The following is a 21,148-nucleotide window of genomic DNA, read 5'->3' on the forward strand; positions in this document are numbered from 1 at the left end:
ATAGTCTCCCAATTTCTCTCACGAATATTTCAGTGGGATTATTTGATAGATTTTGTGCTGACATTAATATGTGTTTTGTATTTTCTTCCTCTGTAAAACTATTTCACAGCATATACATAAACTGACCTCCATTATCAGATGGATAAGATTTTGGGATGCCTTCCTCTTCAAAATAATCTTTTTTTTAATATTTTGTATTATAATTTTCCTGGTTACTTTTTATAGGGTTTCACTTTTCTTGAGCCATTAGTTTTCTGATTGTTTGCTGCAGCCCACCATGAATTCCTCTCCGTCCCAACCTTTCCATCTCAGAGTAACACTTGCAACCTACATCCTCAATTATTTGCTGGATGTATCAAAATCTCTGTCTTTGACAGCAGTTTTTATCCTCTACAGCTCAACGCAGAGTCATGGAAGTTATTCCCTGAGGTTTTAATAGATTCCCTATCATCTTGTCCCTTCTTCTTGTCAGTGTTTTCCATATATTCTTTTCCTCTCTAATTCTGTGGAGAACCTCTTCATTCCTTACCATATCAGTCCACCTAATTTTCGACATTCTTCTGTGGTATCACATCTCAAATGCTTCTATTCTCTTCTGCTCCTATTTTCCCACAGTCTATGTTTCACTGCCGTACAATGCTATGTTTCAAACGTACATTCTCAGACATTTCTTCCTCAAATTAAGACCTAAGTTTGATACAGTAGACTCCTCTTGGCTAGGAATGCTCTTTTTCCAGTGCTATTCCGCTTTTTATGTCCTCCTTGGTCCAACTGTCATGGGTTATTTTGCTACCCATGTAGCAGAATTCCTCAACGTCATGAATTCCGAAAATAGATCTAACATAACAAAAATGTGACTGTGCCTCCTTTGGCTTTTGGTAACAGCCCAAATAAATCAGTTCCTTTTAGTTCAATCTGCTTCATTGGATTAATGTTCTTCATGAACCCTCTCCTAGTTAGGTTGATGAATTTTACATGTTAACATCTGTCACAAGTCGCGAAAATACTTCTGACTCTTTTGATTAAGTTGTGAATATATTAATTTTCTTGGATCTTGTGGAATTCAAAGTTCCACAGTGTATGCAACTTTTTTTGTACATACCTCGTAACACTATCAATACACTGTTCTGGATAACACAACTTCACCTATCACCGTCTGGACGATTTCTCCTAAATAACACTCCTTTATAAACTTTATAGTAATGTTCCACTTTTTTATTACCTTTCTGTCCCATGAGACACTTTATAAGTTTCCAGTTTTCATCGTGGTTAAGGTTCCTCTTTATCTCATTACAGGTGTTTCTAATTTCCCTTTCATACTTAATTCCTTTCATGTAAATAATCATAAAATACCTTTCTTCTCTCTGCACATTTACCTCCTTCTGGTAATCTAGACAGTGCATCACAGTTACATTTTCCTTTCCTTTTAGGTGTTTTATTGAATAATGAAACTGTTCGGAGATAAGTGCCCACCTTGTAATTCTACTGTGATGCAACCTGCATTCCTGCAGATAACTCAAAACATTATGATCAGAATACACTATACTTTTATGTCCTAATAAATAGTTTCCAAACTTGGTGAAAGCCCACGATACTGCTAGCAACTCTTCTTCTGTTACAGTGTGATTCTTCTCTTGTTTTTGTTATGTCATGCGTGCAAATGCTTTAGAATGATTTTCTGTCTTCCTATTCTTTCTCCTCAAATAAGAGAGCTTACTCCACTAGCATTACTATCAGACATTAGGCAACACGGTAATGTTAAATCTGGTCTGCGTAGAATTTCATCACATAACCGCTTGCTCTAATTCCTTACTCCATACCCATATGACACTTTTCCTCAAAAGATTATTCAAACAAGGTGCATTCAAAGCCCGACTCCTTACAAATTTTCCGTAAAAATTAGCTAACCCTGTAAATAATTTTAACTTCTTTTATTCAAGGGAAGGAAATTTCGCTGTAGCCAGTCTACACTCCTGGAAATTGAAATAAGAACACCGTGAATTCATTGTCCCAGGAAGGGGAAACTTTATTGACACATTCCTGGGGTCAGATACATCACATGATCACACTGACAGAACCACAGGCACATAGACACAGGCAACAGAGCATGCACAATGTCGGCACTAGTACAGTGTATATCCACCTTTCGCAGCAATGCAGGCTGCTATTCTCCCATGGAGACGATCGTAGAGATGCTGGATGTAGTCCTGTGGAACGGCTTGCCATGCCATTTCCACCTGGCGCCTCAGTTGGACCAGCGTTCGTGCTGGACGTGCAGACCGCGTGAGACGACGCTTCATCCAGTCCCAAACATGCTCAATGGGGGACAGATCCGGAGATCTTGCTGGCCAGGGTAGTTGACTTACACCTTCTAGAGCACGTTGGGTGGCACGGGATACATGCGGACGTGCATTGTCCTGTTGGAACAGCAAGTTCCCTTGCCGGTCTAGGAATGGTAGAACGATGGGTTCGATGACGGTTTGGATGTACCGTGCACTATTCAGTGTCCCCTCGACGATCACCAGTGGTGTATGGCCAGTGTAGGAGATCGCTCCCCACACCATGATGCCGGGTGTTGGCCCTGTGTGCCTCGGTCGTATGCAGTCCTGATTGTGGCGCTCACCTGCACGGCGCCAAACACGCATACGACCATCATTGGCACCAAGGCAGAAGCGACTCTCATCGCTGAAGACGACACGTCTCCATTCGTCCCTCCATTCACGCCTGTCGCGACACCACTGGAGGCGGGCTGCACGATTTTGGGGCGTGAGCGGAAGACGGCCTAACGGTGTGCGGGACCGTAGCCCAGCTTCATGGAGACGGTTGCGAATGGTCCTCGCCGATACCCCAGGAGCAACAGTGTCCCTAATTTGCTGGGAAGTGGCGGTGCGGTCCCCTACGGCACTGCGTAGGACCCTACGGTCTTGGCGTGCATCCGTGCGTCGCTGCGGTCCGGTCCCAGGTCGACGGGCACGTGCACCTTCCGCCGACCACTGGCGACAACATCGATGTACTGTGGAGACCTCACGCCCCACGTGTTGAGCAATTCGGCGGTACGTCCACCCGGCCTCCCGCATGCCCACTATACGCCCTCGCTCAAAGTCCGTCAACTGCACATACGGTTCACGTCCTCGCTGTCGCGGCATGCTACCAGTGTTAAAGACTGCGATGGAGCTCCGTATGCCACGGCAAACTGGCTGACACTGACGGCGGCGGTGCACAAATGCTGCGCAGCTAGCGCCATTCGACGGCCAACACCGCGGTTCCTGGTGTGTCCGCTGTGCCGTGCGTGTGATCATTGCTTGTACAGCCCTCTCGCAGTGTCCGGAGCAAGTATGGTGGGTCTGACACACCGGTGTCAATGTGTTCTTTTTTCCATTTCCAGGAGTGTATTATCACTTCCAGGCAACATTTCTTCCTTTATAATACTGTGACCAAAGAGTTTCAGATGTTTCACAGCGAATTTACACTTTTTCAGCTTTAATGAGATGTGTGCAGGCAGACATTAACTTTTCCCCTACTCCTCTTAATAATTCAAGATGCTCTTCCCAATTTTTACCAGCAACAAAAATATCACCCCCTTAAATTGTCATTTTAATATTTAATTCCTTTCCTAGAACAAAACCTATACCTCAGATAAACTCTATTAGAGAAACGTTTAATGTAAATGGTGGAACACAGTATTGATAAAATCTGGCACTGTACAGAAAGGCAATGTGCATCCTAGAATTGGTTTCCAATGTTACCTGGTGAGAGTCTGAGGTGAGATCAAGACTAGTTATGTAGGTTACATCTTTAAATTCGTGAAATAGTTCGTCTGTATTTTCGGGATGGTCAGTTTCTCTCTCAAACATTTTATTTAAGTGTCTGGTATCTACTACAAGCCTTATCCCTCCATCTCATTTACATACTACAACCGCTGTGTTATTGTATTCACTGCAGCTCCTCTCTATATGTCCCCAACTTCCAATCTTTTGGAATTCCCTTTCTGCAGCCACCATTCTACACACAGGTATTCCATAAAGTTTAACGAAAAACACTTCGTGACATCGTATCTTAAGTTTACACGGGTAATTGTTTTCTCTTCCTGGTTTTTCATTAAAAGCATCAAAATATTCCCATGAAAATTTCTTAAATCCATCTTCTGACTCTCGTTAAGTTTCTCAGCACTTTCTACTTTTCTTTCAACTAAACTGTAATATTTTTTTTATAGAGACCTCAGATTAGATTGGAAGTGCTACTAGCATTTCCACCACCTGCCTCTTCTTCCCTACTCTGGTTTAGATCGTCATTGTTGTTCAAAATTACTTCCGCTCCGCTATGGCCACCATCAAGTTCCATGTTGTCATTTGAAAGTAAATCATCATTAATTACTTCCCCCTGGTTTTCCGTGTCTAATTATTGTCGGAACACTTCACATACAAAAAAAAGAAAGTTGTTCACACGGTCTACAATACTGTCTTTCATTACGGTACAAAAATAAATTACAGTACTAACCTTTTTCGACATCTTCCAAAGATGATGTCCGCCGTAATTAATTCCAGTTATTCAGTTCGTCACTTTCCTTGCCCATCTCTTTGTTTGACTTGTAGCCCGTGTTGTTATCAGTGCGTCCATATTTTCGATTTGCAATTTCTTAATTAGGAATTTCGTTTTTGTGATACGTTGGTACCTGAAACTTAGAAATAGTTAAGAAGACTCTCCTGACGATTTTCAACGTATCCCAGATCAAAACACCAAATTAAAACGAAACCAGGATAGATGGTTGCGAATTTTTTACTTACCTTCTTGAGTTTGGATGTCCTTGAATGAGGTGAGAATTTCTTAGCCGTATTAGTCTCCACTTGTAAGAAAGTCTAGGCTCTTCGTATGTCAAGGGCAACGCGTCAAGCTAATCAAACCAAAATGATGTAGAAGAAAACGGTAATTGTTTTAAATAAAATAGTTGTTTTGCCACACAAAGACAACGTAAGTCTGGCCCTACAAAATCTGAGAAATTACTCGCCATACCATGGCTGTTTGAAAATTTGTGAAATTTTTTATTTTGTTGATATGAACAAACTTTCCCGAGAGGGTAATGAAAGAAAAACAGCCTGTTGGCTTCTGTCTCGGGTTCTTTGACCGACGTTTGTTTGATGATTTTTCTGGCGTTTCACCAGCACGTGGTGGACTAGAGTCGAACTCGCGGTCGCAGATTAGATATACCTGGAGCGCCAATGTTCAACGGCTTTTCGGTGGTCATTACCGCTGCGTCAACGGCCTTGCGGCAGTGGTAACACAGGTTCCCGTCAGATCACCAAAGTTAAGCGCTGTGGAGCTTGACTAACACTTGATGTGTCACCGTCCGGTTGTGCCAGGCGCTGTGGGCAAGCGGGGTGCACTCACTCAGCCCTTGTGAGGCCAATTGAGGAGCTACTTCACAGAAGTAGCGGCTCCGGACATGAATACTGAGAACGGCCGAGAGAGCGGTGTGCTGACCACATGCCCCTCCAATCCGCATCCAGTGACGCCTCTTAGCTGAGAATGACACGACGGTCACTCAGTACTGTTGGCGTTCCGAGGCCAATTCGAACTGACATAACCACGATTCGTTCACCCTGAGGCTTGCTTATTTCCTGTTGAAGCTACTGACTGATTTGGCTTTAATCACAGTCACGTCTGAAAAATGATGACTGTTCCTATGCGAATGGATTTTGTGGAAAGTTATTAATCGGATTAAATACCTCTCTACGCTACTACTTGTATATGAAGCAACACAGAAACTGTCTAAGACGGACCATGTGTGAGGAATGGCAAACATACTGATCGGCGTAGAACCTAGGTGCTGTAAAGTGAGACACGAATGTAGCGCGTGTAAAATTTCTTCACATCTTTGGATACGTGCATATACGTCCAATGTTTAGTTCGGATGCAAATCATCGTGGTGACGAGAAAGATAATTGGTGATTTTGGATGCTATAATTTACAAAACGTTAAAACAGTGCGTGTAATTTTTTTAAGTAGAGACATTACTTTTTAGAAGCACACATCAGAAATACCAGCGAGTTGCTAAATGTGATTCGTACAATCTCTGGTAACCACAGATCACTAGATTGTATCACAATCGTTCCTCATCCTTCATTTATGTAAGCAGCAACTCTTTACATCTGTTTTGATGCTCCAGAAATATAAAGTTGTTTACACTTTTATTTGATATAGTACATCATTAAACATAAACGTAGCATTAGTCGTAAAAACATAGGTATTTCTTTAGTTGCAATATGCGATCGCAATAATTTGGATTTAGACAATCTTCAGAAGCAAGATATGAAAATATCTGGTTACATTTTACATTTACTGTATTCTGTGTTATAAAACACGTGTCACTTCCTTTACCGAAATCTTTTTTCAAGTGATTTATTTTCTGTACCACAAGTAACACCATCCTCAGTGAGACGTCAGACTTGCACGAACAGGCATACAGACACGCCTACGACTTTGTTATGTAAGGCTTGCTCGGAGTATGTTAAGAAAAATGTAAATAATTCCCCTTCCCTGCAAGAGTGGTTTATAAAGGAAACAAGTTTTCCACAGAGAGTCTGGTGGCTTGCCAATTTGTCCGAGTAATAACGTATCGGGCGATCAAAAAGTTTCTGTTTGAGGGCGTTGCTGCAGCGTATACGCAGCGTAGCGTTACTCGGGTGCGCTTGTATAAGCACCAATACGTAGGAAAGGGATTAGTACGGCATTCGAGTCTTTCCGACGAGCGTACAGCAAATGCAGAAACACGACATATGGCGAAGTTATTACCAAATGCGTCCAAGGAGAACCAACATGCTGTTATTCTTTTCTTGGCTACCGAAGGACAAACACTGGTAGACATCCATCGGAAAATGGAGAATGTGTATGGGGCACAACGTCTGTTGAAAACCATCTAACAGCAATGGATGCTGTTGCTTCATTATAACACACGTCCCCATATAGCAAACGTTGTTATGCCGGCTCAAGTGGGCAACACTCGAGTACCCGCTGTATATTTATGATCTCAACCCTCGAGATTATTACTCATTAGGTTCCTGAAAAAAAGGCCTTAAAGGGTCGACTTCTTCAAGCGGCAGGACACGTTTTATCAAACGGGTATCTTGAATCTACTGCGTCGGATTGATGATTTTCTCAACGTTCACGGCAATTTTGCCTGATTAGCATACTGATTCTGGACTGTAAGACCTTCAAAAGGAAACTTTTTGATCGCCCTTTATAGTAGCCTCGTCTGTGTCATCTGTGGCTAGGAGATCTTTTTGATTTGCTTTAAATTTGCAAATATCGTAATTTGTGACATATGCTAGGCGTTTTTTGTTATTAAGACCTTTTATAACAAAATGCATAACTTACACAAGATAGGAAAATGGAGCTCAGCTAAACTTCCGTCGGCTATACAGCCTTTGAAAGTCGACCAACTAATAATCCGTTACGACCTTTTCTTATCTGTAGCCGTAGCCATTATGCATTAGTCAGATACGCACTTCGTGTAGCTCTCTTAATCTGTGACCACTTGAATATTCTGTTCCAAGTCTGATATTCACATCTAAAGTTGCTCCTAACTCAGAAGAGAAATCTGAAATACGTCACCCATGATGCCCCAGCAAAAGTATGTGGATATTTTGATATTTCCAATGAGAGGTATCTCGTCTTAGGCAGTGAGCTGTTGTGGAGTAAATACAGATTGATCAAAAGCACATCTGAAACTATTATTCCAGTACTGACATACATCTGCAATGACTCTCTCGTTAACATCTCGTACTCAGTGTGGACGGGGCTTAATTCGACCTAAGCCCAAGAATCATAACAGCAAATCACCATGCAAAGACAGGCCCATCAGTGTATTGCCTACCGTATATCTCCTACATGTAGATCAGATATCTCTCCTAAAAAAGAAATAGTCCAATCGCTAGCAATACCAAATCTCTACTACTGTGACCGTGACATCGTTCAGTACAACACAAATAGTAAAAATTCCAGACGACTCGCAGTAGCCATATAGGCTTGCGTATGTGTGTGTATGTAACATTCCGTTCTTTGATCATGTTAGTCCTCCCTACACATACACACACACACACACGAATACATTGCAAAACAGGAAAATCACATTAAATTATCGGAAGAATGGATGGGACATATTAATCTAACAGGCCCCTTGATATTAAGCGATTGAGCCACTGCAGCACGTTAATACAGCACGCCTCGCCTTCTCTATCTCTCTCTCTCTCTCTCGCTCTCTCTCACACACACACACATACACACACTCACACACACACTCACTCTCTCTCTCTCTCACACACACACACACTTAAGAGAAGGGTTAAGATAAAATAAAGATAGAAACGAATTCATTCTGACCCAAAAAGAGGTGTACGTCGCCATTTAAATTCAGAACTGTTCTCTTGTCACAAATAAAATGCATAGTACCGCTACTAGTTGTAACACTCCGAAAATCGTTCCTGGCAGCACACGGGGGGCAGCGATTATTGTCAGCCTGTTGCTCCAGCTCCAGTTCAGATACAGCCTCGAAATATCTTTTCTTCAAAGCGATCCCATACGGTATACAATGAAAAATGGTAATGGCCGAAGGATTTGTGTTTTACTTACGGTACAGTAAATGGCACATGCCCTTTTCGAACGACTCATCCTGGTATTCGCCATCAGTAATTCAGGGAGACCACGGAAAAACTAAATCCGGATGGCAGGAGGTGGCTGTGAAGTCTAATTTTCCAGATTGCTAGTCCAGTGTCTTAACAACAGCATGTCTTTACTCGGTTGCGACTGAAGGCGGAGATATACTTGGAAGACCCACTCGTGTAATCTCAAATCAGTGTCTCAGAGCTTCTCGAGATCAAGAAAGGCAGCTTTTGGATGCAGCCAGCCATGTAAAATCTGTCGCGCAGTCATTCTCAGCAGTGCCCTGTTACTAGCGATTGTTTTATATCTTCTCAACTCACAGTGCGACGAAAGAAATATTTGGTTTTCAAGAAACAGGCAAGTTTGCGGTTTAGCAGGCACACAAAGGCCTCCCGAACACAATTGGCGAATGTGATGCAGGAAAACTTATTGGTGAAACCACGGCTCCTTCCTGGTTCTGGAAGGACTGAAACTGCTTCCTACTGTTTGTCAATGAATTTCTTTAACACTTAAACTTTAAGTTGCAGAGGATTTCTTCACCATGATCTGTTTCGTGTTGTGATGAATTTCATTGTGAGTAGGTATTTTAACACAAGCCGTGTGCAATACTTCCACATCAAGACATGACAGTTGTAAATCTCGTTTGTGATGGAAATAGCCTTCAGTATGAAAAACATTAAAATTAAAATTAAATTGCTGCGTGCTGTCAGTCACTTTTGCCATTCTTACCGGCGTCTGTAGTCCTATTCACGAATAATGGCGGGTTGCGCTGTTCAAATCACCGACAGGGATTCCAGCGTTGTCAGTTCCAAGCGACAGTTGCGGTACGCGCATAGACGGTTTTCCATTTGAAAAAAGCGTGTAGTCTGCAAATAATATATCTCGCTTGCTTATGTACAGCTCCTCGCTTACGACCACCATCATCAACCATGAATCGAATAAAGATTCAGTAAATAATGCACTATAAATAAGTTTAATGCTCGCACTGGCTATGATGTTCACAGTGGAGCACTCGGAAAACTACTGAGCGCTCATTGGATGTCAGAAAAAGTAAAGGCGCGTACAAGAAGTCTAATCTCGACCGCCGTCATTCACGACTCCAATAGCGCTGAGGTCAACCTTTCCATTACAATACGCTACCTATCGGGAACTGTTGTAACTGTGCTGGGTGCGTCTACCTGGACGACCCAGCCCGTTGTTCGCTGCAGGTAGCATGGAGACGGAGACACCGTCGTGTGCGGACCCGTTACTTAGCCAGCCAAGCACCGCAACAAGTGGGTGTCTTGTGCACCTTGTAGGAGATTTATGACAATAAACATATTTTTATATCTAATGATGTTGCTTTCTTGTATTTGTTTTGAATGGAAATAAGGGGAGGGCAGTGAGTCCTGTCGCGATATACACTGAGAACTTAAATGTACGAATGGAGAAGCCAGAGATCTGCAAGTTAATAGTTTTGTACATAAAGCCTAGCCAACTTACTACGTTTTAACTATGTATGGCCGTATGAATATGTGGGTGGTGGCCCAAGTAAGTCCGTTGGATGGATTACGCCAACTTGAACATGGCTACATAGCCGAAACTGTACAATATTTGTGTTTAAAAATTATGTTGATATTTTAATCAAACCAGCGACAGACGCAGAAAATATATCCTCTGCCATTGTCGACATCTCTTTCCAGGGCGCTAACGCACACATGTTTGGTGACGCTCGCCTTGCAAGTGGCCCGTTTGAATCCTGGAAAGAAATTTTCAGTACGAACATTTGATCGACAACGGGAGAAATGTGGTGACTCAAATATCACATCTTATGCCAAATTCATGGATTAATTTCCAGACCTCTCTAGAGGGTCTCATGAAGTGAGGACAAGTGCGCTGTTGTTGACCAGTCTCTCGCGTGGGAACGTTAGGCCCAGCGGTCCCCTTGGCGCTATTCGAGAGCAGTAGGTCATACTCTGGCATCAGGTTTCGACAGCTAGTTTTTCTCATCATCATCCAACACAAATATGACACTACACTATCCACGCATCCATTACAGTCACCTGCACCCAGCAGCCACAGTTAAGGCTAGAGTTGTAAAATTACGGTACGCTACTATAGACTACCATAAGTAAGCGTAGTCTACGTTAGCTTTCCCAGTAGCTTAGATCAGTTAAGGTCGTACCCACGTCATCTGTACGTTGGGTGTGTTCCGTACCTATCCGGCGCTGCCTTATGACGATCGCTTGCTGTTTTTGCTATGCGGTCAATGTTTCGATAGATACCCCTAAAAACCACAAACAGTGAGCCGTCTAGTTGTGTGAAAATACATAAAGGGTCAGGTGACCTACGGAACATTATCAAAATGGTTCAAATGGCTCTGAGCACTATGGGACTTAACATCTGAGGTCATCAGTCCCCTAGAACTTAGTACTACTTAAACCTAACTAACCTAAATACATCACACACATCCATCCATGCCCGAGGCAGGATTCGAACCTGCGATCGTTGCGGTCACGCGGTTCTAGACTGAAGCGCCTAGAACCGCTCGGCCACATCGGTCGGACGGAACATTATCGTTCTACGTATTTATTATCCTCTCTGTTACTTAAGAATAAAATGTATTTATGACAAAACTGAAATTTGCAACGTTTAATACTCGTTTTATCCGAAAATTGTTGATTTTTAGCGTGAAAAATACGGATTTTGAGGTAAAAATAAAGAAAATTATGTGCAAAAAAAACCATCCAGACAAAATAAAGATAAGTAGTCGGCTCCCATTTTCTTTCTTCCGTATTAATTTATGTTTCTTTCCCTGTCAGTACTACCAATACTACCGGTGATCCTACCATTACTACGTCATTTGTGCAGTATACCAAAAGTACCGAACCGCAAGTTGGGTATAGCGCAACTCTACTTAAGACACAACTCATCTCGCAAGGAAATGGGGTGCGATGAGAAAAAGACCTCTTCCGATTACGTGGTTTAACTAGCCTTCTGGGTCTCCCATCAACAATGCCATACGACTCTTTTTTTCTCTTTTGTAACATTCTTATAGAAGGTAATTGTAATTGCTACATTATATTATTTCTAAAGATAGTTTTCTACCTCATTTCTTCAGGCACAGTGGTCAATACACAAGTGTTGCAATTTGGTGGACCTCCGTTGAAAATATGGCCTGCCATCCGTTGTTCTTCTAAACCAATGAAGTCTAATTTTACAATCGCTCCTTTAGAAAGTGAAATGCCTGTGTTCTCAACCCTCGTTCAACACGACTTTGTACCCGATTGCACTCGCATCCTTGTTGACTAAACGTTAAACCCTTATGTTTAATTTTCCTTTTCTTGTTTTTAAAAAAATACAGCAGACATTAAAATCACATAGCTGAAAACCAGCTCTTTCACAGACAGTAGTTGCACTTTTAGAGATTAAGTGCGAAAATTATCACGATTTTTATAAAGTATCTTTTTGCATTTTTTATGAACATCTTCAAAATCTTCTATCGTTTCAGAAAATTTTTCAAACAGTAAAATACAATATCATACCTCACAAGATAGTACAGATAGTGTGAGAGAAGAGAGAATACATTAGCTGTATCTTGCACAACGCGGAATTTCATACCAGTTGTAACGTAGCAGATCTAGCCAGAAGGCTACAAAACACATTCGCCCGCAAAATATTCCTATCGCTCAGCGTATGTGCATGTGACGACTACAGTTAAAGACATATAACTAATCTGTCGTATTTCCCACATTTGAAACCGACATATAACGTTACGAGAAAAAGAAACTCAAGATATTTAATTATCTACTCTGTATAAATACCAACTGTTTTGAGTGTATATTAAACCCTTTGCTATGACATGAATACGATCAAGAGTTTACTCGCTTCTGACTGAAGGACGATTAGGGTTTAATGCCCCATTGACAACAAGGTCATTAGAGACGAAGCATAAGCCTGGAGGGGGAAGAGACAGAGAAGGACACCCGCCTTGTTCTTTCAAAGGAACCATTCCGTCATTTGCTTAAGTCTTAGAAGCAAATCACGGAAAACCTACATCAAGATGAATGAACGGTGACTTGTTCAGTCGTTCTCCGGAACGCGGGTCTAGAGTCTTGCCGCAGGGCACAATCTATTACTAAACCAGCACGTCCTTCGCCTACCGACTGGTTTCTCGCCTTATATTCCAAGCCGCATAGAAGTTTTCCTGCTAGGCTGCTAAACAAGTGGCACCTCTCGGAGAAGAAAAAAAGAGGAAAGTTCGATTTAACCACAGCCTTAGGATTGTTACAGAATAAAATTTTTTATTCTCAGCACAGTAAAGCAGAAATATGTCTTGAATCTTTTAGCCGATCAGGAAGGTGTGGACCCTTATCTTCATTGGTAACGCCCTACTCATAAGAGGCAATGGATACGGATTCGAATCTAATTCAGGTACACAATTTTAATTTATCCTAAAAATGTCAGTCGTAGCTTATACTCCTCCAAGATAAAAATATGTTATCACAGTTGATTATTATGTTAACGATTGGTTCGTACAGCGCGCTTTAGTGTTCAGTGATCCTTATCCGTTAGCTTCGTAGGCGTACAAGAGCGAAGATAAGGTTTACTACTTTCCTGATGTTTATTTTCACAGTCACAGTCGATGTGGCCGCACTTAATTCCCGTGAAACTCATCCGAGTGATTGCTGGTAACTGTGGGCTGCTACAGTCGCCCTCTTTCTAACCAATGTACTTCTGCATTGACACATTCTGAAAAAAATCACGAATATAACATTAATGTATTTGCCTCCAATTATACTCTATCTGATCAGAAGTGTCCGGATAGCCCTATATAAATGTCACTCAAAATATATGGATGTGTCTTCAGAAGGAGCGCAGCATCGAAGGAGCTTGTGCAGTGAAAGTGGGGCAGCTGAATGTTACAGGCTACAGTGTCGCTGAACTCTCCCACTCATCTGACAAAGCATCTGGGTGTGAGTCAGGTCATCATTGTGCGTTCTTATAGCTTGGGTCGCCAGCAATACAGACAGCTCTTTTTCATAGAGGCGGTGTGTTTATACTTTTCACCTAAATGGCAGAAACCATTAAACATTAGGAGACAGGTGAAAAAGTTCTAAGTAGTTCGGTATTTGTTTTGAAGATGGGAGCCATTCCAAGCGTCACTTGAAGGCAAATCACGAAAGGTCTAAATTAGGAAGAGCTGACTCGAGTTTGAAACCCACTTATGGCGATTTAGGTGGTTTAGCTATTCCCCAACTTCGCTCCTTGTGTTCGTAAGCTTCTAGAATGTGCCACACCAAGTTTTAGCGATCGCACAATTATCGATCTGGAGTTTCAAGCACACGCTGAGACATAGACTCATACAAACAAGTTTATAGATTACGTACAGCATATGCAGCTAGAAGTTGACGAGCTGGAAATTACAAACATAAAAATTAAGGCTTGCCTGATACGGTTACAGAGATTAACAATATAACTCCAATTTTACAAGTATCTGAAAGGACGTATCGAGCGAAGTGGTGCAGTGGTTAGCACATTGGACTCGCATTCGGGAGGACGTTCAAACCCGCGTCCCGCCATCCAGATTTAGGTTTTCCGTGATTTCTCTGATTCGCTCCATGCAAATGTCGGGATGGTCCCTTTGCGAGGGCACGTACGATTTGCTTCCCCATCCTTGACACAATCCGAGCTTGTACTCCGTCTCTAATGACCTCCATGTCGACGGGACGATAAACCCAATCTTCCTTCCTCTTAACAGGACGTGAATATTAAATTGACGGCGTAATAGATTTTATCAGGATTTTATTACAGTCGGTAAACACAGTCAACGTGAAATACGAGGCGTGTGAGGATCATTAACAACTAGGCTCCACCATAAGTGTTGAATTCCTAGCAGAATATATCCAATAGACGTTTCGCATCTACTGCATTCATATTAGACCTCACAAGTCATCGCACAGTGTGAAGTGGGGTTTAATCATATGTCAGTATCTTTTGTGGATCTATTTGTTTCAGTACCGAATGACGCTGAAGATGAACCATTACATATACGTTTTTCTGTACACACTGATTCCTTGGATTTTATTGACATGTTCACTCCGCGATATAAATTTCCCACTGAAGATAAGCGAACATGTATTTGATGCTGCCATGTTCATTCATAATTAAAATAACGTACTGCGCAACTCTACCTTGCATTTTCTCGAGCTCCTCCACAGAACAGTTTTGGTGAGAATCCCACGTACATTAATGATATTCGCGAGCGGAACGCACGGAAGTTTTCTGAGCATCATCATTGGCAGTAAAATTACATCGCAGAAGTCATTCAATAATTCGTGCTCTGACGCTTGCTTCCCTTCCCCTACCATAGTCTTAAATGACCAGTTAGCAGGCAGTTGTCTGTGGATACTCGTCAGTCAGTTCACGCTCCCAGTACCCAAAGCAGCCTGTCCAGTCGACTGTGTGACTATTTCTTCCGCGACTATTAGATTTGTGGATAAAAACTGGCAAAACTTCTAGATACTCTTTCGATACTGTACTGTCATACATTGTAAAATTACAAATGGAAACTACTATTTATTTTTCGTTGTAGCGTAAATAATTACTTTAACCTTGACCTAAAAGGATATGTCTATTGTACGATGAAGTTTCTGAAGTAGTTTGTAATTTATGACTGGCTCTCATATTCTGGAAGCCCAATGGACAAGACAATGACGAATGGAAGGTCAGTTCCCGTTTAGAAGTCAAGTGACCTAGTCCTAATCTAAACGTCGAGTTCTGGAACCTGGCGATATAATATTATTAAAGTAGTCGGAATTGCAATTAGACTGAAAGTTACGTAAAGCATCGTTGAACGAGAAACTGGTACTGGGTTCCCTAACATGAAACTGTGTTGGTTGTGGTATATTGCTTGCAATTGATAATATTTTTTCGCGTGACTACTAACTTTTAATAATTTTAGGCACCTGCGAGCATAAATTCAAAAACAACCTGGGTAAGTTTCAGGAAACTGGTATGACTGCCTGATTATTATCAACTTTTGTTAACCAACGAGTAGAATATCACTTCTGATATAGATTCTTTACCTCGAGTAGACACCTCAAACATCCCCAAGCTATGAGGTCTGGATGCTCTTCCACTCGCCATCGCATCATGTAAACCGGTCTCCATGTAGGTTCGTAAGGTTTGTAATAAATATTACTTACACTAATGTATTCCAGCGAAAGTTTTCGGAGTTGGAAATCTGTAGCTATGTCTTAAGAGAAGTTATCTGTAAAAGGTAGCTGTGGATAGAACTGGTTATGCTGGAGAGATTATTGTAAAATGTTCGAAAATTAGCTTTCACTGCTAAATTATGGTAAATTCTGCTGTCACCAAAATAAAATGTGTCAGAAGCGAAACGACCGTCATAACAAGTTATGTGGTTTGCAAAAACAGCGATCATGCAAAAACAAATTTTAACTGTTTGCACTTCAAGTCCTAGTAGGATAACCTGGTGCACCTGGTTTAACTAAAATGGTTGCTTGGTTGCTGAATGGTCATTGTTGCATGTGGACGTGCTGCGAAACATCTCCCCAACACATTCCTTAAGTCCTCGATACGGAGAGGGTGGGGGGGGGGGGTGATAGACAAGTACATTCACTGACTATCTTCTAGTTCCAAAATATCCTCCTCCAGTTAGATGCGGTCGCTCACTGTCATCCATAAAAATGAAGTCAGGCCCGAATGCACCCCTGAAAAGATGGGGAAGTACAGTGTCACAATAGCGTTTCCCAGTTCGTCTACCATGTTTATAGATTTGGAGGTCAGGACACACATGTAACATTATGCCACCCAACACCATAACATCTGAACCACTAAAACGATCGTGTTCAATAATGTTCCTGGGAGTTTTACGTGTTCCCATCACTCGCCATTTGATGGTACGTAATCCACCCAGGAAAAATGTCGAACATGATCGTTTGGGTGGTCTAGTTGTGATAGCACAAAATTGCATCAGGGTACTGGCCTCCAAATCTTTGAACACAGTAAACTCAGCGTTCAACGTTATCTTGACACTGTACTCCTTCTCTATGTGGGTCTTATCAGGGATGCATTTGGCCCTGACTTCATATTTATGGCCGGCACTGTGGCCGAGCGGTCCTAGGAGCTTCAGTCCGGAACCGCGCTGCTGCTACGGTCGGAGTTTCGAATCCTGCCTCGGGCATGGATGTCCTTAGGTTAGTTAGGTTTAAGTAGTTCTAAGTCTAGAGGACTGATGACCTCAGATGTTAAATCACATAGTGCTTAAAGGCATTTGAACGATTTTTATCATATTTATGGATGAAAATGTGCGACCACATGGAAATGAGCAGGTGGAGGAGCTCTTGGAACGAGAGGATATTCGGCGAATGGACTCACCTGTCCGCTCCCCCAACTTAATTCCTATCGAGCACGAGTGGGATGGGTTCGGGAGACGAATTGCAGCACGTCCAAATGTACCAACGACCATCCATCTATTGTCAGTCGAGTTGGTAGAGAAATGGAACGCCCTAACACAAGAACTCCTTACCAACATTTTAGCCAGAATGGGAGCACGTTGCAGGGCATGCATTGCCGTCCGTGATGATCAGGCACTCTATTAAGAACTATGTCCATCCTTTTGTAATGTTCAGGGTACCATCATAAAACGTGATGACTTCAGTGTAATTGTTGTCTTTGTATAAAAGTGTCATTTCTGTTTGTCTCATTGCGTATTACTTTCAGTTATCTTCTCCGTTGTACAGTAGCAGTTCTTCCTATGTATTGTCCAAGTTCCATTGAGTTAAGTTACTTGGAAGGTCCACATGATGCGAAAGTTACTTTCGTCCTTAAGTTTTGCATACCAGTGTAGGTTTTCGAAATTTTCGAATTTGTACCAAATTCACAGCTGCTAAAGAAAACATGTTCGTATGGGACATTACACCAGTTCGCAACTGGATTTAGACTTATTTGACAGGCATAGTGGAGTGCGTTATCTTGAACGAAGAGTCAACTGCAGACACGATAAAAATGTCGGTTGTGTCCAGGTAAGTGAATGGACCGCCACTGGTTATAGTAATGGAGACTTATCGGAGAGTATTACTTGCAATCACGATATTCTCCGAGGCGGCGCGTTTGTGTGTGGGTAGTGTGAAAACTCACATAATATCCAGTCAGATTGTGGCATCTAGACATTCATTTTTCATCACTCAATACGCTAATGTAATAGGAGAGAAAATCGATAATACTGGTGCGATATACCTTCTGCCAGTGGCTTACGAAGTAAATATGTAGATGTAGATGCGGGTGACAAAGAGTTGACCTTGTGGAGAGGCTGTTAGCCGTTTCGTAAAGGAGAAATGAGAAAAGTCGTAAGAATTTAGCTGCATTCCACTGTCATATTAAAGAATTTCAACCGTACGAAAATCTGCGAGCGGCAGTGCGCCGGAGTAAGACGTGAAATCACGAATAGAGTAAGTTGTAGTTAGAGTAAATGACCGACTTATGTCTAAAGCTACGAGGAAACTTCTAAAAGTAAGTTGTACTTTATTATGACAAGCTAAGCGACTTTCATTGAATACTGTACAACACCTCCAACTGACATAGCTACATGACACTATTTTTCAACATAGACACCAAGTCTCTCTCTACGTTGATCGAAATTTTCTATCAATCGTCCACTTCCTTGATGATAGAAATCCGCTCCTTGATTACGAAGCCGTTCGAGAACCGCTATCTGAACGCCCTCATCACTCAAAAATATCTTTCCCCCAGATGATCTTTCAGCTTGCCGAGAAGATGGAAATCGCACGGTGCAAGACCAGGACTTCTCGATCATCATTACCCACGTCTGTGAGACATTCGTCAAATTGTGCCGGATATGCGAATAATCTTGCTCTTTATCTCAAGAGGTAGGTTGGTTAAACATGCAATAAAATTGCGTTCGCCAATGCGCAGTCTCAATTGCCAAAACATTTGTTTCGATATTTCGAACGGCTCACGAAATACAGATGGGATGAAAATTTTAAATGATTCATTGCCAGCAGTGGTAAACTAAGAAACGCCCCTGGCACGCAACATGCCCGCTGCAGAGGTGGGTGGCGCGCTTACCCAGGCGAGACGCGTCGCGGCTCTGCAGCGTGCGGTCCGGCGGCGCGGCGCAGCGCAGACTGCGGCCTGCGCGTGCGGTTGCTCGCCAAATACGAGCCGCCAGGGTCGGCGCTCCTCGCCGCTTCCAAGGCTGCCGCCATTTAGCCGCCACCATCCCCGCCCCGAGTGACCGTCACGCAACCCGAGCGGCTTCCCGGTGTCCCTAACACAGTTCTGGCGGTGAAAGTCAAGTTCTGAGGCCTAACCCAACGACGCCGACATTAGGCAACGCGCCGCTGACTTACGTCATCGGGCTGCTGATGTGTTGCACGCATGCCGGCGGCGCGCGGGACACGAAAGTCAGCGCTAGTGCGACCTCTGGGACGCTTCTCTCTGTGCAGATAGAAGACTGACGCTGTTCGATTTTGTATTTACAGGCAAATTCAAAAGTAACTGTACACATTTCGTGGGTGTAATGTATGCATCAAAATAAGCGTAAAATGTCAAATAACATTTTGTCCGAAATTATTAATTTCAGAGTTATGCGGCAGAGTAGGGACCACAAATGCAACACAAAATTAATTCTTCTCAGTAAGCAACGTCACGAATGGGCCAAAAACTCAACACAACTACAAAATGATGGCCATGTAGACAAAGACAGTGACGCGCTGGACGTCTTACCACGGTCAGAATGTTGAAGGCTCCGTTCATTTCATTCTGCATAGTTGCACACCCGTTTCCAGTTCGCTGCTGTAGTTGTGCTACATTATCGATTCGAACACCATGAACGAGCACCTTGAGAGTACTCCAAAGGTACAAGTCCAGGAGGATATGGTGGGCCAAGCGACTGGGCCTGCACGACCTATCCACTTATCGCTATAAGCAACATTAAGATAAAACTTCCTGGCAGATTAAAACTGTAGTAGGAGACGAGGCACTGGCGGAATTAAAGCTGTGAGGACGGCGCGTGAGTCGTGCTTGGGCAGCTCAGTTGGTAGAGCACTTGCCCGCGAAAGGCAAAGGTCCCGAATTCGAGTCTCGGTCCTGCACACAGTTTTAACCTGCCAAGAAGTTTCATATCAGCGCCCACTCCGCTGCAGAGTGAAAATTTCATTCTGGAAACATTGAGATACTATGCTACCTCCCACCTGAAATGTACAGGGTCGCCATCGTGCATAAACCGTATGTTGGATCGTGTTGCTAGGGTGACATCATGAAGCAGACCACCATATTCATGTTCCAAAAACGGTCAATACACTTTGCTAGTCAAGCGCTGTGGAATGACATGCGGTCCGAGTAATTGATTGTGCACCATACCACACCAAATATTCACTGCGAAACGATGTTGATATCGTCGTACAGTAGCCACACGAGGGTTCCTATACGTCCACAAGTGCCCCACAACGCCACAGAGTATAGCGAACCACAAAAAAATTGTTCAAATGGCTCTGAGCACTATGGGACTTAACTTCTGAGGTCATCAGTCCCCTAGAACTTAGAACTACTTAAACATAACTAACCTAAGGACACCACACACATCCATGCCCGAGGCAGGATTCTAACCTGCGACCGTAGCGGTCGCGCGACTCCAGACTGTAGCGCCTAGAACCGCTTGGCCACCCCGGCCGGCCAGCGAACCACACCGAAGTCAAATATGTAAAGTCATTTAGTACCAGAATCAACAGAGTGGTGAAGAGGGGTGTACAAAGTAACATCAGTCGATATGCAGACGAAGAACACATGCCGAAAGCCTTTACTGATATATGATGTAAATCCTACAACAAATGGCATTGTGCATCATAAGTCGGAACGAGGTGGCGCCTTGGTTAGCACAATGAACTGGCATTCGGAAGGACGACGGCTTAAACCCGCGTCGGACCATCCTGTTTAGGTTTTCCGTGATTTTCCCTAAATCGCTTCAGGAAAACGCCAGGATGGTTCCTTTGAAAGAGCGCGGTTGATTTCCTTCCCCATTCTCCCTTAATCCGCGCTTGTGTTCCGTCTCTAATGACCTCGTTGTCGACTGGACGTTAATGCAAGCAAAGCTTTATTTAATATTTTGCTCTTATTTTGATGCATACATTACACCCACGAAGTTTGTACTGTTACTTTTGATTCACCTGTATAGCGAAACATCTCTAATACGTGTTACTCAGCGGCTAACGCGCGGCAGAATCAAATTGCAGGTTAACTATCTCATAGTTCCCTGGGGCAACAAAAATTTCATTATCACTGTTTCTTGTACTTGTTGAACGAATTTAAAAATTTCAAATGCTGTCATATACGCACTAAGAATTATAGTATTGTGTTAAAGGTTTAACACAGTAAGTCAAGTATTACAGTTTCAAGCTGTGTATATATCTTCAGGCAGCGTAACTCACGGCGCGCAAATTATCCAGCTATATACACTGCTGAAAAAAAA

At 42.7% G+C, this 21,148-nt stretch overlaps 1 protein-coding gene across 3 annotated transcripts in view; it reads right to left on the reverse strand.

Annotated features, from left to right (window-relative positions):
* Nucleotides 1-18,815, reverse strand: part of LOC126248461 (cytochrome P450 4C1-like) — a 269,044-nt gene extending 250,229 nt beyond the window's left edge. Inside the window, exons 1-3 of one of the 3 annotated variants that reach the window (XM_049949464.1) lie at nucleotides 18,748-18,800; nucleotides 4,785-4,891; nucleotides 4,498-4,672 (exon numbers count right to left, since the gene is read on the reverse strand). In XM_049949464.1, coding sequence (XP_049805421.1) covers nucleotides 4,498-4,509 — 12 coding nt within the window. In that variant the 5' untranslated portion in view covers nucleotides 4,510-4,672; nucleotides 4,785-4,891; nucleotides 18,748-18,800. Of the gene's footprint in view, nucleotides 1-4,497; nucleotides 4,679-4,784; nucleotides 4,892-18,747 lie in introns of all 3 variants that reach the window. The other 2 variants (XM_049949465.1, XM_049949466.1) reach the window with 2 other exon arrangements.
* Between the last annotated feature and the right edge of the window lie 2,333 nt (nucleotides 18,816-21,148).

This window comes from Schistocerca nitens, chromosome 3 (assembly GCF_023898315.1).
Source record: "Schistocerca nitens isolate TAMUIC-IGC-003100 chromosome 3, iqSchNite1.1, whole genome shotgun sequence".
In the NCBI taxonomy this organism is placed as follows: domain Eukaryota; kingdom Metazoa; phylum Arthropoda; class Insecta; order Orthoptera; family Acrididae; genus Schistocerca; species Schistocerca nitens.